This window comes from Prionailurus viverrinus, chromosome A1, assembly GCF_022837055.1.
Source record: "Prionailurus viverrinus isolate Anna chromosome A1, UM_Priviv_1.0, whole genome shotgun sequence".
NCBI classification, from domain to species: domain Eukaryota; kingdom Metazoa; phylum Chordata; class Mammalia; order Carnivora; family Felidae; genus Prionailurus; species Prionailurus viverrinus.
The window spans coordinates 176,673,032-176,689,909 of NC_062561.1; the positions used below are offsets into that span (position 1 = coordinate 176,673,032).

General features: G+C 40.7%; 1 protein-coding gene across 1 annotated transcript; it reads right to left on the reverse strand.

Moving 5' to 3' along the window:
* Positions 1–1,826: 1,826 nt before the first annotated feature.
* Positions 1,827–16,842, reverse strand: CA1H5orf47 (chromosome A1 C5orf47 homolog; the record flags this gene model as incomplete). Its single annotated transcript, XM_047857450.1, has 4 exons — positions 1,827–2,241; positions 6,949–7,097; positions 8,334–8,419; positions 16,686–16,842. Coding segments are annotated over 3 exons (369 nt in total), but the record flags the coding sequence as incomplete, so codon positions are not given.
* Positions 16,843–16,878: the final 36 nt, after the last annotated feature.

Consider the following 16,878-nt stretch of genomic DNA (forward strand, 5'->3'; position numbering starts at 1 on the left):
ACACCAACTGGTCATGATTCTGTCTACTTAGTTGGTCAGTGTCTCTTCAGCAGTAGATACTTTCTCATGAGCACTGGCAAGTGATACAAAAAATTCACACTTTGTGCCCCTTCCCGTATGTCCATCCATATGCCTCTGTATCAGATCTTTTTGTCTCCAATATTCCAGTCCTTCCTACCACGCCCCAGATCAGATGACCAGGTCATCGATAGATTCATATGGATTCTCGCCTTGAACCACCCCACCTATCACACAAAGTGGATAACCATTTGTGCAGCTCACAACCCTGCCCTTTTCCCTTTCCAGTATCTTTCAGGGCCACTCTGGAACATGGTTATAGTACTAACACCATCTATATTGACTTGCACCCACAATGGAAAAATCCATTCGTAAACCAAAGCTCAGACTTTTCCTCCTCTTTTATCTGGTTGTATGGGACCGCTTATATGGCCACAGGTGCAAGCAGAGGGAAGGGAACTAGTACAACTGATGTCGGTGACATGAGGATTGGACTATCTGCTCACACAGCCTGCTGCTTGTGCTGTCTGGCCCCACTTAGGAACTTTCTGCTGGGAAGTCTTCCTTCGCAGATGTGCTATTTCCACTTTGTGAGTCTGCTGCTGGTTTTTGTTTGTTTGTTTTTGTTTTCTGCCTCATGGCCAAGCGATTTGTTTCTACCAAAGCCTCAAACATGTTAAAGCTATCTCTCAAATGGCATTTAATTTTATGCTGTGGACAGTATGACCTTGATTTATAATTCCACTATGGGGCCCCTTTGGTTGGCTTTTCATAAGCTTCATACTACATCTTTTCCCACTAATGATATCTCCAACACCAAAGGGTCTTCCAAATCATATAATTCAAGGAGCAGGACTGCTTATTTCCGGGGCTGGACCTACTGCAAAGCCCTTTCCTGAACTGGGTCCCACTCAAAGTTGGCAACCTTCTGTGTCAGCTAATAGATTGGCCTGGTCAATATTTCTAGGTGAGGAACGTACTGCCTTTAGAACCAAAGAGGTCTACCACGCACGTGCTTCAATTTTTGTGGCAAGAAATTCAGGATGGATGTGGAATTTTTTTTTTTTTAATGTTTATTTATTTTTGAGAGAGAAAGAGGCAGAGAGACAGAGAGAGACAGAGAGCACAGTGGGGGAGGGGCAGAGAGAGAGGGAGACAGGGAATCCGGAAGCAGCTTCCGGGCTCTGTCTGAGCTGTCAGCACAGAGGCCAACGCAGGGCTTGAAAGCATGAACTGCGAGATCATGACCTGAGCCAAAGTCAGACCTTAACCAACTGAGTCATCCAGGACCCCCATATGGGATTTTTTTGTCTTGTTTTGTTTTATTTGTTTTTATCACAGGCAAACTCTTTTTGTCTTTTCCTCCTAAGTTTTCAGTTCCATATAGGCCTTTAAAACAATGCAGGGAAAGAGACTGCAGCAACAAAAAGCAGTAGATAAAATGATCTACGTAACAGCTGATTACTACTTAATACTGAGTAGAAAATAATGGTTCTTCACGGAGAAACATTTCTAAATTATTTTCAGAATTCTAAATCTCTCACTTATTGACTGAAAAAAAAATAATGTATCTATTAGTTAGGGGCCTGAAAAGGAGAAGAATGTTTCCTTTGATCTTTGCCCCAAAATTATCCTAAAATACTCCATATTACAATTTAGAATTTGCATAACTTTTCTAACATTCTTTAGGATGAAAAGATGGCTTAAATAACCATTACTTTTAACACCGAAAATAACTGTCACTATGTAAATTGTAGGTTTTTATCATAAGACAATTGGGAAATTTAGAAAAAGGAAGCCAGAAACCATTTAAATGAATCGAAGTTTAATTTAAAGCAGTTATATCATAATGAGGGATGAATAAAGTGGTAGTTTGCAGACACATTCATTAAAGGGAAACATTGGTAAATATAAATGCCTGCAATTGTATTGCTATGTCAATTTAAATTTTATGTATAAGATTAGTTTAAAAGAATACAGAGTAAGTACTAATTCACACTTGAAAAACACTTGCATAACACTTGTGTGCATACAACCATATTTAATTAATTTGTAAACAAATACTATTAATTTATAAAGAAGGTAGTTTTTCTATTCAAATATTAAAGTCCCAATACCAACAAAACACACCAAAATTAACATACAATTATGATTCAATTTAAAGTTCCATCTTTAAACTCTTCACAATCTTCTTTGGTAAACGGATCCAAAGATAGGTTAATCCTAAATAAAAGATGACAAAAGTGATTCTTGTTACTATAAAACGGTTAATAGTCACTAAAATATTTTAACTTTTCTAACATTGCAAAGCAACAGTTAGCCATTCTCTGTATTCACTGTTTTGGTAACTTTTACTTCCAGATTTTTCTCCTCCATTCCAGCACCGGCCAATAATACTGACGACTTCAACAGCCCCATTTACAGAAACTGTGTCACAAAAACTGTGTCACAAAGGCCTTCATCTCCAGGCCACTTCAAGGCACTCACAAGCCAGGGTACTGCTTGGGCAATGTCATCACTTGGCACTTGTGCCTTACTTCTAGGAACTCTGACATTGTTCCTAGCTGATTTATTTCTACACTCCTACTTTTTGAACCCCTACATTCTCACTGAACAAGGCCATTGTCCTCCTTTGGACGGCCAAGCCCCTGGTCTCCTGCAAGCTTCATCCGTATCCCCCTCCACCCCACCATCACTTCTCATTACTCCTGATTAAGCACCCAGAATCACTCTTTGAAACTCAGAATTGCTCTTCATCCTAGACATCACCGACATTCTGTTCTCCTCCTCTCCTCTCCTCCCATCCTCACACTGAGGTTTTCATGCACATCCACTGCCAGAACTACCTACGACCTTCACGCACCATAGACTGCACACTAGCCTCAGTTTGAAACTTCAAGCTGCTCGCTTGGAATTTCTACCTGAACACCTCACTATCACCTAAAATTCAACATGCCAAAATGAAACTCAGTAGCTTCACAAAATCGGTTCTTTCTCTTGACTTCCTTCTTTCTTATCTCCTCATTCTCAGAACTCAAGATGATCTCTCTTATCCCCTATGGCCAATCCTTTGTCTCCTCTCCACAAACTCTGCCACTTCCATTTAAGTGCATTTCACTCACTTGGACTGCTGTTAGAATCCTTGGATTTTCATTTCCTATCTTGCCTCCATTCCAAACCTTTCCACATTAGTAACATCAGATCTGATGTAAATGCAGATCTGATCAATCCACTGCTCTAAAATGTTCTATACTGGTGATGTTTGAGGTATTTGCATAGTCTTTTATGAAGTTTCCACAAAATACTTATTAATTACAAAAGGAAACATAAATTTCCTGAATTTGATCATTGCTGGGTGGCTTTATGAAAGATACCTTTGTTCTTAGGATATACACACTAAAGTATTAAGGGGTAATATTTTATTTATTTATTTTAATGTTTATCTATTTATTTTGAGAGAGAGAGAAAGAGCATGAGCAGGGGCGGGGCAGAGAGAGAGAGAGAGAGAGAGGCTGAGAGAGAATCCCTAGCAGGCTTCATGCTACCAGTGCAGAGCCCAACATGGGGCTCGATTCCACGAACCATGAGATCGCGACCTGAGCCAAAATCAAGAGTCAGACACTTAACCAACTAAGCCAGGTACCCCAAGGGGTAATATTTTAAACACACATACATACACACAGACAAAGAGAGAAAGTGCCTACGAATGAACCTGCAAATGTGACAAAATGTTAAAAATCAGTGAAGTTAGGTAAAGGTTATGCTAGAGTTCTTTGAATTTTTCTTGCAAACTTCCTGTACTTTTGAAATCATTTAGAATAAAGGGTTAAGAAAATGTTTCATGTTGCTTTACTGTCTACTTAACTGAGTACAAATCCTTGGTCCAGTGCTCACATAGGACCCTTTGAAATACAGTCTCAGTGGACTTTTATACCTTCCCTCACAAGGACTCCATAAACGAGCTTTGATCAAACTATATATTCCTGGACATTTTCTTGGACTCCATGAACTTACTCACGGCCATGTCTAAAATATATTTCCCTCCCCCACCTTCCCATGTACAAAAGTCTGATTTCTTTTTTCCAACACCCATCTTACTTTTCTAGTACTTTCCAAACCCCACTAAACTGGTGTCATCTCTCCCTAGAAATTTAATGAGCCCAGGTAATTAGCAAACCAAGACACAACTGAAATAAATGGAGGAGAGATGATGCGTTCGATTTAAAACATGTAATATTTCAAAATAACTGTAGAATAGCCTGAAGAAATTCAGAGGTCAAAGGCAGAAGAGAGATTTAGGGGTCATACATCAAGAAAGAGTAACTGAAGCTATAAAATGGGTAAATTATTTCAGAATAAATATGTAAAGAGAGAGTCGACCCAACAACTACTCCTAGGGTAGCGTTGGATATCAAGTGGTAACAGAAGGGACAAATTAAAAAATACACAGAAAATACAGTCAGAAAGGCAGAAAGTGAACCATGTCATAGCTCCCAGGACACTGAAAAAGAAAGACTGAGGGGCGCCTGGGTGGCGCAGTCGGTTAAGCGTCCGACTTCAGCCAGGTCACGATCTCGCGGTCCGGGAGTTCGAGCCCCGCGTCAGGCTCTGGGCTGATGGCTCGGAGCCTGCAGCCTGCTTCCGATTCTGTGTCTCCCTCTCTCTTTGCCCCTCCCCCGTTCATGCTCTGTCTCTCTCTGTCCCAAAAATAAATAAAAAACGTTGGAAAAAAAAAAGAAAAAAAAAATTAAAAAAAAAAAAAGACTGAAAGTAGCAGTGAGATAATATAAAATGTGAAAAGTTCAAAGAGAAAATAGAACTAAGAGATATTAACAAACAGAAACACACAAAAAAACCAAAAACCGTGGCCCATGGAAAGAGTAGTTACAATAGCACTGTTAAGACAGGGCCCAAATGAAGCTTGTTAAATTTCAACAAATATTTAATGAGGCCTTACTGGGTTTAAGGAAGGAAACAGGCTGGAATTAGCAATGGGTATACACTAAAAGTTGGAGAAGTGAAGATATAAAAGGGGAGGAAACAAAGTCTATACTTTATAATTATCATATAAATGAATTCTTACCAGAAGATGATAAGAAGATTCATCTTGTGTAATCTGAGTCTACGAACAACATAAAATGTATGGGAAAATTCAACTTGGCCTCTAGTCCTGGTTTTCCCATTAATAAATACATATTAGGAAATAAGAGTCATAATACATTTCTAAATGTATTTCTATTAGTTTTTGTAATTTGGTTTAAAATTATAATACAAAATAATGAACTACAAGGATACTTGTTTATAACAGGCTATTTCTGGAAAAGCATAGCATATTATTTTAAATTACTAAATAATTCTTACAAGATTACTTGATGTTTAGTAGAAGCCCTCTTACTGAGGCACAAGAGACTGACAAGATCAAGGTTATGGCCAGAGCAAAATTAGATGTAATCTAATATGTTTATTAAAGTAACTGGATCTGGATTAACACTTGGAACAATGTCCAGGTTTCTTGCACATTGTTCTGCCTATTCAAACATCTTTTTCTCCCAATAAATCACGGACTACTTTTTCTTCCTAATCCCCCCATCTGCCTCATTCTTCTCCTTAATTGAACAAATAAAACCGAGTATCACTAATCTGAACATTGTTTATATGCCACTATAGCAAACAACTTATGCTATTATTGACGCAATATTACACTAACAGTCATGAGTTTCCAGTGTAGCATTGCTTACAAAATGGCATTCTGTCCTAATTATTATCTTATGAAAATATTCTTCACAAAATTAAATTCTGCAGATTTACTGACTGTCAAAATAGAAGTTGTCATCGAGTGACTGTAGTAAGAGCCTACAGAAGCATTCAGCATGGTAACATGTGTATTAGGACAAGCATGTGAAGGAAAGGAAACAACTATTATGATTTATCAATTGATGTGGCATTATCAGTTACAGAAATTGTATCCAACTTAATTGTTTGAGAATCCAGAATTTCCAGTGACTTTAATAAATATACTAGATCACATCTAATTTTTCTCTGGCCACAGTATCAACTCATTATTTTTTTAATATGAAATTTATTGTCAAATTGGTTTCCATACAACACCCAGTGCTCATCCCAACAGGTGCCCTCCTCAGTGCCCGTCACCCACCCTCCCCTCCCTCCCACCCCCCATCAACCCTCAGTTTATTCTCAGTTTTTAAGAGTCTCTTATGGTTTGCCTCCTTGTTGATGGAGCTTTAGAACATAGTTTAATTTATGAGTTGTTTCCCAGGAATGAAATGATGACATCAAGGCCATAATTCAAGAGCAGTTTTGTCAAAAGCATTAAATTATACTGCAGCATCCATGGAAAGGAAGTGACTATAAGAAGTGACACAGGATGTGTAATTTTATATTGCAGTTAAAATGTTTGCCTTCATCAATATGGATGAGTTTTGTAATCTCTATTAAAAAGCTGCCATTAGGGGCGCCTGGGTGGCTCAGTCGGTTAAGCCTCTGACTTCAGCTCAGGTCACAATCTCACGGTCCGTGAGTTCGAGCCCCGCATCGGGCTCTGGGCTGATGGCTCAGAGCCTGGAGCCTGCTTCCGATTCTGTGTCTCCCTCTCTCTCTGCCCCTCCCCCGTTCATGCTCTGTCTCTCTCTGTCTCAAAAATAAATAAACGTTAAAAAAAAATTTTTTTTAAAGCTGCCATTAAATCACAAGCAAGTGTGGTCCTTCCGCTCAGTAAATTCTCATCAACATTTACCTTCTGCTCTTCTCTACTCACACCTACATCGGCGGTCTAGTCTACAACTCAGTGCTTTAACATTGTTTGTGCTTTTTAATTACGATGAATAGTTGTAGCCTCATTTCTACAGTTCTGCACACCGCATGTGACAATTAGGAAAACTACTAGACCAATGTGACCCAAGGGTGACTAACCTGTTAGGAAAGCCACTCTTCTTTCATACAATCAACTGTGTTAACTTGCTTTCACTGGATAGTTGTTGGTATTTCAGCCTGAGTCTGTATTTTTCATTTTCTTCAAGCATTCTAGAAATGACTTTGTATACTTTATTCCATACGAGAACCTTAAAAATATAAACACAGTTAAGGAACACCGAGCAGAAAGGTGGAAATACATTTTGACAGAGGCAACTGGCAGTGACTGAACTGTGTTGTACCTCAACTGAAACCACGCTAAGGCAATTCTAGCACTTACAGACCTAAAACTTAAATGTGACGGTTTTCCCATGATCAGTGATCTCTTCTGCTAATTTCCTAGCATTTCCTCTCTGTACTATTTAAATGAGCTACCCTGGATGAAGGCAATGCCTATAAGGTCCTATCCAAATGGTTCTAACACATTTAATTTTGTTTTCAACAGTTATGAAAATACTGAATTTCTATTCCACTGGGAAATTACTCGATTTTTAATGGGCAAGTGTTTTACATCTCATCTAGTAATAGCTTCATACACTGGATTACTAGGATTAATGAAAAATATACGTAAAGCACATACCCCAATGTGTGGCATATTGTAGTTACAAGTAAATATTGGCTATTGCTCTGTTCTCTTCACCCAAGAGGAACTGATTCTTGGAGGAAATATTTCTTAGTATAGTGGGAAGATCAGGTGCACACTCAAATGACATTTGGGGTTAGTCACCTTGAATGCTGTTTTACACTATACATGGATTATAACTCATATAAACTCAAAGCTCAGAAAAAATACAATTTGACGTGTCATTACCAACTAACGATTTCTTTAAGCTGAAGTGCTTAAGATCCATGGTGGAAAACAAAGATTCGTAGAGCTACTGATCTCGAATATGTTTAAAACACCCAAGTTGCCATGACATTTGGACAACCAGAGGTGAAAATGGTTCAGCAGTAAAGGTTCATCCTCGTTAGCTTTTCTTCTAGGAAGTAAATGTATGTCCCTTGTCTTTAAAAGATCAATATGTCATTAATACAGATACATTATTCTTTTCTGCGAAATCCATGATTTTCTCCTTATATTACACTACCTATCAGAGTTTGTTATATTCTGTGGAACATATATTTTTATGCTTTGAAAAATCTCCCATTATGTTTTGATTAAAATGTGTTCATATCTTCAAACACTGGAAGGACTGTTCTCTATAGTTAATAAATATTTCCAAACCCAGTTCTATGTCTGCTAAATTAATTCTATTTTCTCATTTCAGTAAATTAAATTTTCAAAAGATGGAACTGTTTTTACTGTTGAATATCTTCACACATTTGTATTTAGAGAAGTTAATCTAAAATTCAAATATTGCTCATTCTCCTTTATAATAATATACCTTTTTCTTTTTCTTCATTACTTTCGGAGCTTCATTCAAAGGTATAGGGAAATCAAACTGTTTAGCTAAATTCTTCTGGGTTAAACCTAATTTTAAAAAAAGAGAGAGTGAAAGGTAAAATATCAAGGCCAGCACATATTTTAAAGGATTCACTATCCTGAGAACAAAGACAATTATAAATGTCTCCTGAGCTCTCTTTGGGGATTTTTACACTCGTTGGTGTATTTCTGATCACAAGATGCTACCGGTTTACCAACTAGCTAATACTATGCTGGGGGAGAAAACCAAGAAAACTAGAGACAAACTCCCTTAGAAATGTCTAGAAATCCCTTAGAAATCTCCTTTCTTTTTTGATTTGAAAGGTGAGTCCCAAAAAAATCAGCAATAGAATAAACAAATACCAGAGGCCACATCTTAACCCAATGCATCTCCAAACTCTCCTTTCTTCTCCGTTCAACTCCAGACACACATTATGCTTTCAACTATTCAAAATGCCTGTGGTTCTTCAAATGTTTTGCTCTTATCCTTCCTAGCCTTTGCACATGCTGTTCTATCTGGCTAAAACACTCTGTGTGCATGCATGTGTACACACACACACACACACACACACACACACACACACACCTGCCAGGCAAGTTTCTCCCTGCTCTTCAAGACTCAGCTCACACCGTCACCTCCTCTCTACAGTCCCCTGAACAGCACTGGCTCTAGGAATGCTTAGGTCAGAGCACTTAGCACACTTTTATTTTTTTTTTTAATTTTTTTTAATGTTTTTATTTATTTTGGAGACAGAGACAGAGTATGAGCAGGGGAGGGGCAGAGAGAGAGGGAGACACAGAATGTGAAGCAGGCTCCAGGCTCTAAGCTGTCAGCACAGAGCCCAACTTGGGGCTCGAACCCACGGACCGTGAGATCATGACCTGAGCCGAAGTCGGACGCTTAACCGACTGAGCCATCCAGGTGCCCCTTTAGCACACTTTTATATCACATGTTTATAATGTGTTTCCTCCACTAGGCTGTGACCTCCCAGAGGGTAATAACTATGTGGGTCTTAGTCATCTTTCTAGCCACACTACCAGACACACAGTAGGTACTAATAAAGGTTTGTCAGGAATGAATAAGCTTCCTCTCTCTACTCACCAGACCATGCTGCCTTCCCAAATATTAACTGTGAGAAGAAAACCCAAGGGCTTGTGTGTCCAAAGACAAAATCATAAAACACTAAGCATGTGTTCCCTGAAAGCCTTTATATTCCCCTACCCAAACACTTACCCACCTTATTCCTACCCTGCCATCACCACTCTATACCTGGCTTTCTTCCACTCATTCAATATTTAGCTTTCCAGGAACCTTCTCTGATTTCACAAAGCACCCTATATGCTCAGTAATCATAACGTTTACCATGTTGTTTTATTCTTTATTAGAGATCCAATATCTAATACCATACACATTAGAAATGCAGTAAACATTCCATTTGTTAGCGAACTAGAGTATGTTGTAAAATGGCATTGCCCCATTTCTTAGAAGCACACCACGAATTCCGTGTGGGGCACACACACAGCACTAAAGAACATTGACTCACACAGTGAGAAACTCATTCTCTCCCATTCTTTTTCATTCTGATTACATCAAGGAGAAAGTTTGGAAGTAGTATGTCATTAAGACTTCCCTGAGACTTGCTCCTCTCTCTTTATGACCACAGACCACCTTTATTAGACAATCTATTTGGCTAGAATTTAATAATATTGTTGTTCCTTTATTAGATTGCTTTTAATTAATTTCTATTTGTGGCAAGTGGTACAGGCTTGCCGCTGAGGTAATGATGTAACGTGTTCTAAAAAGAAAATTTAGTCGAGAGGGGAAAATGCACATATTAAGTAAATATATTAAGCAAATGATAGTACAGATGAAATGCAGATAGGGCATAGGAAAAGAACTCAAGTCTGGGAAATCTCTGTTCTTCATTTACCCATATGGACCCTTCTCCCCTAAATGCCTAAGCCTTTGGAATACTATACTTGCATCATTCCAAATGTTTTCCATTTGTAAGCCTTTCCTAACCTACACATTACTCCCCGGGTTCAGGATAGGAGCCATCGAGTCGACCTGTAATTATTGGGGATCTAAAACGTGTCAAGGAGTATAGGGGATGCGAAAAAGAGAAAGGATGAAATCATTTCTTCTACTTGTTTTGCATACTTCACTGAAGGTACCTACCAAAGGCTTTGTCCCAACTCTAGCCTTCTTTCTGCACAGTTTCTACACACTCAAAATATGCTTCTAGTTCTTCCCTCATCACTCTCCATCATGGATCCGTTCCCAGGGTTATGCTCACACATTTTTCCCACATATAATTCCTTCCTAGCTCAGCAACATGTGGGACTCTCGTGGAGTTTCTGCCACTGTGAAGTCTTCCCTAATTCTCGCATCCTCCAATTACTCACCACTCCGAAAGCATTTACTTGTACCTCCACAATAGTATTTGTCATCCCCTGTGATATATCAATTATGAATATATCTCCCAAGTTCTGTGAGAACTAACTTATCAGCCTTGCCTGAAATGTTAGAAGAGTTTCCTGATTTGCCTGTCCCTGGATTTCTAAACTCCACTGCATCTTACAAACAGCCGAAGATAAATTTGCTGATCTTCCAGAAGTGTAACTGTCTCCGATAGCTTCACTCCACCATTCAAAAATCTTCAGTGACTATAAAATGACTGTCTCCAAGGCATTCCACAATATGGTCCAAAACTTGCTGTTCATTCATTCTACAAATATTTAGTCCATTCTCACTATATACCACTCACTGGAATAACCACCCCCTTCCCTTCAAGCCATCTCTGTTCAGTAAGCCAACATTCACTGGTCATTTATTCCATATCAAACACTGGGCTGGGCCCTATGCATGCATTGCATACTGCATTTAGTCGTTATAGTGACTTATTAAGGTAGGAACTATTATCCCCATTTTACATATAAGGAAACTGAGGATCAGAGTGGTTAACTAACTTGGCCAATATCGCACTGCTAATAAATGACAGAGCCAAGATTATGTCTTTCTGACTTCAAAGCCAATACCCTGGATAATTTCTACCATCCCACTAGGAATTTCTCCATTCATGTCCCTTGATTTCCTGCCTTTATGCCTCTCCTTTCCCTAAACTATCAAAGCCTTTTGAAGGGGTCCATCTTACAGCATTCATGTCTACTAGCTTATATTCACATTATTCATTTAGAAGTTCCTTACGAGCGGAATATTTGTCTGATCCATCTATGTCACGAGCACCTAACCTAGTGTCCACAGTGGGGGACACGTTCATGTTGTTGAACAAGTAATTCAGCTGGTTCCCCAAGAAGAGCTGGGCATAAGCATTTAATAAATGTCCCTGTAATATTAATATTAAATCCACCCAAAATTGAGTAAAACTTAAGCACTTTCTGGCTTGGTTTAAATATAAATCTATGCCAGGACCTCTCTCCCTTAACTCTATTCCTGGTCGCCCAAGCACAGCAGGGGGGGCTCCGAAGTTAAGGGCTCCATCCTCTGCCCAGCTGCCTAGCACAGAAACTTCAGAGTTGGCATGAACCCTTCCTTCTCCATCTTTCCGTCAGCCATTGGTCCTGTGTGCCAGCTCCATTGCTCTGCCTTAGGTCAGGCCTTTCATCTCTGTACTGGACCACTGTGCCCCCTACCAGGGCTGTAGACTCCAGTGTCTCCCAGCCAACCCCATCGTAGTTCTCCTTCTTCCAGATCTGATCCTGTCACCCCTGCCACAAAGGAGCAGCAAAAATCCCAAAAGAGAAGCCAACTAGAGGAAAGACGGGCACCTTAGGTCTGCACGGGGTAAAGTTACAACAGCGCAACGCTGCTTTCATAATCCTGCCTACCCAGTTACTTCTAACCGACATAGGTGGGGATCTCCAGCACGAATTCATGTATCCCCTCCCTTCTCCCCACCAGCTTCTTCACCTGCTTTCAGTGTTCTTCACTTCCAATCCACTACCTTGCTGAGGGACTATTATTTGTCCTCACCATTTGTGGCCCTAAAGCAATACAGGCTTTCTGTTGAATCCATGGTATTTGTCCTGGCTTCCTGCCAAAGCTGTAGAGCTCCCCACCACCACCACCACCATACTCTTTCCTCTTCTTAGAAGAGGACTTTTATTTGTTTCTATTATTCAAAGAAGCTGGAAACCCAGGGCTAAAATGTTTTATACTACCCCTGGATTTTTTAATTCCCCAGCAGAGGGGCCAGGAAAAAAAACACCCAAAAACAAAAACCGGAGTGCCTTTTAACAATGAGGCCATCAGACGGGCTTGAAGTCCAAAATAATGACCCTGCTTAGGTATCTCTGAAGACTTCCCACCACAGCTCGTTCTCAGGAGTCAATCAAATTATACAGAGTACCATTTTATACATCTAAATTATCAAAGCAAATTTAATCTGGAAGGATACCAAACAAATATAGATTATAGAATATAAATTATAGAATATACAGAATATAGATTATTCAACTTGGGCTTCAGTCTTGCCTACCTCCAATTCAATCTCCCTTACACAGATAGCATGGCCTAAATTAATCCAACCTCATCACTTCTCTTGTTCAAAACCTTTCAGTTTAGGATTTCAGAGTCACTGAAGACAATGGAGAAGGCGTGGTAACTGACTTCCCAAAATTTCACCCCAAACAACTTCACCTTTTGAAAATTCTACATAAGACCACGCCCTCAGCATTACTTGAAGACACAGAACACTGAAACTGCAAAATAACTGGAAGTAAAATAAGAAAAATCATTGAATCGCAGAGCTATGATCCCATGTGCTCCCCCCTCACCCCAAGCAGGGCTTTGCAGCCAACAGGGAAGCCAAAGGAAGGACACTAGAAAAAGTGCCTGCAGGAGAGCTGGAGCAACAGAAAGACTGAATCCACCCTAAATCTGAAAACACTAAGACAAAACCCTATGGATCATAGCACAAATTACAGGGAAGGGAGTTCAATGGTCAATTTAAAGGCCCAGACACCACATAAAGTATTAAACATGCCATTTAATGGGACTGACTCAATTTAAAAGGGCAAGCATGATTTAAAGGGACAGTCTTTCAATTGCATGGCTTCTGGGGGAGAAAAAGAACAAAAAGGAAGGATCATAAATTAGGTCACAAAGAAAACATCGGTAGTACCCATAAAGTGGAGACCTTACAAACACTCTGACTACAGTGCAATAAAACTAGAGTTTACTAACAGAAACAAAACAGAAAAGTCCTGAAAATTAAAAATTTTTTAAACTTTAACTCCACAGTGAGAAGGGTAATACAAACTGAAATTACAGAATGAAAAAAAAAATAGCGACACTGAAAACACTACATAGTAGAATCTATGGGATTTATAATAGTGGTTAAAGGAAAATTCATTGCACTAAATATTTTTTTTTAATTTTTTTTTCAACGTTTATTTATTTTTGGGACAGAGAGAGACAGAGCATGAATGGGGGAGCGGCAGAGAGAGAGGGAGACACAGAATCGGAAACAGGCTCCAGGCTCTGAGCCATCAGCCCAGAGCCCGACGCGGGGCTCGAACTCCCGGACCGCGAGATCGTGACCTGGCTGAAGTCGGACGCTTAACCGACTGCGCCACCCAGGCGCCCCATGCACTAAATATTTTTATCAATAAAAAGAATAAAAATAAATGAATGAAATGTCCTGCTGAAAATAAGTATAAAAAGAACACAGTAAACCAAAAGAAAGCATGTTTCATCTTTATTATCTATCTTCATTTTTTAATGAGGAAGAGACCAGAAAAACAAGATGTCTCACTAATAAATCAAAATCCTGGTTTTTTTTAATTAACAAAATGGACAAGACACTGGCTAACTTGCTCAAGAAAAAGGGAGAAAGCACGTACATACAGAAAAAAAATGACAATTTGGAAATAAGCACTGAAACACAAGAAATTTTAAAAAAAATTTTTTTAACATTTATTTATTTTTGAGACAGAGAGAGACAGAGCATGAACGGGGAAGGGTCAGAGAGAGAGAGAGAGAGACAGACAGAATCTGAAACAAGCTCCAGGCTCTGAGCTGTCAGCACAGAGCCCAACGCGGGGCTCAAACTCATGCACCGCGAGATCATGACCTGAGCCAAAGTTGGACGCTTAACCGACTGAGCCACCCAGGTGCCCCAGGAAATTTTTTAAAAATCATAAAATACCACTTGCGGACCTCTATGCAAACAGATTTGGAAACGATGAAATAGATAATTTCCTAGGGAAATACAGATTACCGTTAGACTTAGAAAGCTTGAAGAGAACAATATCCATACAAGGTATAAAGAAAGTTAAGGAATTATCCCACAAAAAGCACTAGACCCAGATGGTTTCACAGAAGAATTCTACCAAACCTTCAAACACCAGGTAGTCCCACTGTTCTATAAATTATTCCAGAGCATAGAAAAGCAGGAAAAGTTTATTTTCATTCCTTTTATGAAGTAAGTATAACTCTGATACCTAAACCAGATGAAAACGTACAAAGAAAGAAAAACCACAGATCCCTATCTGTCACAAATACCAATGCCAAAACCTAAACAAATTCTTAGCAGAGTCCAACACTACTTTAAGAGAATGACACATCATAACCAAGTAGGCTTTATTTCAGGAATGCAAGGTTGGTTCAATACTAGGAAATCCATGTATATCATATGCCATACTAATAAATCTAAGGATAAAATATATTTATCCCCAGAGATCTGAGAAAGCCTTTGACAAAAATTCAACACCCATTTATGATAAAAACACTGAAAAAAATAAAAGTTGAAGAATACTTTTTAATATTTTAAATATAAATGCCTTGGTCCTCAAGCCAGTACCTTATATAATGGGCAACACTAGAGACATTTCCCCTAAGGTCAGGAATAAGGCAAGGATACCCCACAATCTCCACTACTATTCAACATTGTACTCGAGGTATTAGCTGATGCATGCAGTATTACGCACGCAGTAAGATAAAACAGGCAATATTTTGATACATGGCAGGCATAAGAATGGGTAAAAAAGAAGTGAAATGATCTCACTTACAAATAATACCATAGTATACCTGAACAGTGACAAAACTTATTCTAATAATAAAAGAATGCAGTGAAGTGCTAGGACCTAAAATTAACACACCAACAGGCTAAGTGAAAGAAGACAATCAGGAAAGCTCACATATTGTATGACACAATTTATACGAGATGTCCAGAAAAAGCAAATCTATGCAGATAGAAAGTTCAGCACTTGCTTAGGGCTGGGGTTAGGGGTAGGGGAGGCCAGTAAAAGGGAACAGTGAGTGTCAATGGATACAGGGTACGGTGCTAATAGGTACAGGGTTCTTTGGAGGGCAATAGAAATGTTCCAAAATTGAGTGTGGTGATGGTCGTACAAGTCTGAAAAGCACTGAATTGTGCACTTTAAATAGGCGAGTTGAATGAACTGTGAATATCTCAATAAAATTTCCCAAAAAAAAAAAAAAAAAAAAAAGCACATGTAGAGGGATGAGCCCTCAAAAGAGAGGCAGGACTTTTCCAGAAGGAACTGCTCTCTATCTTAACTGCGGTGGTGAGTTACTAAAGAATATAACCTTGTCAACCGCCTCAAAATGTCTATAAATCAATCCTAAACAAAAGGTGATTTTTGAAAGATCAAGAAGTTTCCTATATACAAACAACAAGCATTTAGAGGACTTTACGGAAGAGGAACAGACGAGAAGGCCAAACACCTGGAATAAATTTAAGAGGATATACGCAAAACCTATGGAAACGTTTCAAATGGAAAACATTCCCGAAGGACACGGAAGCAGATGGAAGAAATGTTTTCAGAGAGGAAGTGACTCAACAGGGTAAAGATGTCGGTTCTGCGCAAGCTGATTTGTAAATTCAGCGAGCGCTAGGAACGCCTACAAGCACCCCGACGCCCCCCTCATTGTGGGGGACGCCGGCGGCTCCCTCCGGTGCCCTTCCCTGTCCGTCGGGCTGACCTCACATGACCCGCGTGTGCCCCTGGGCGCCCTCTCCGCCGCACGCGTGACGCCGGGCACGCGAGGGACCCGTCTTTCTGCCCCCCGCGTCGGCAGCCGGACTGACGGGAGGCGGAGCCTGGCCGCCGACGGCCCCAGTGCTCCGCCCCGCACCAAGGCCGCGGGCCGCGGGCCGCGGGCCACGGCTGGGCGGGAGGGCTGACAGGACGCTGACGGAAGGCCGAGGCCCGAGGCGCCCCACCGCCCTGAGACGGCGGCCCAGGGGACGCGGGGGCCGACTCCCAGACCGGCCCCCGACGGGCGGCGCGCCCCGCTCCCGCACGCCCGCCGCCCCCTAGGCGCCACCTGCTCGCGCCGCAGCCCGGGGACAGCTCCGCGCGCTCGACGCCGGCGCCGGTGGGGAGGCCGCGGGAGCCCGGGGGCCGGGGACCAGCTCCGCGCCGGCCCGGGCCGCCGCCCGCGGCTCCTCGGGGCTGCAGCCGGCCCCGCGCCCGGTGCTCCCGCGGCCCCGAGCCCGGCGGCGGCCCAGCTGCAAGAC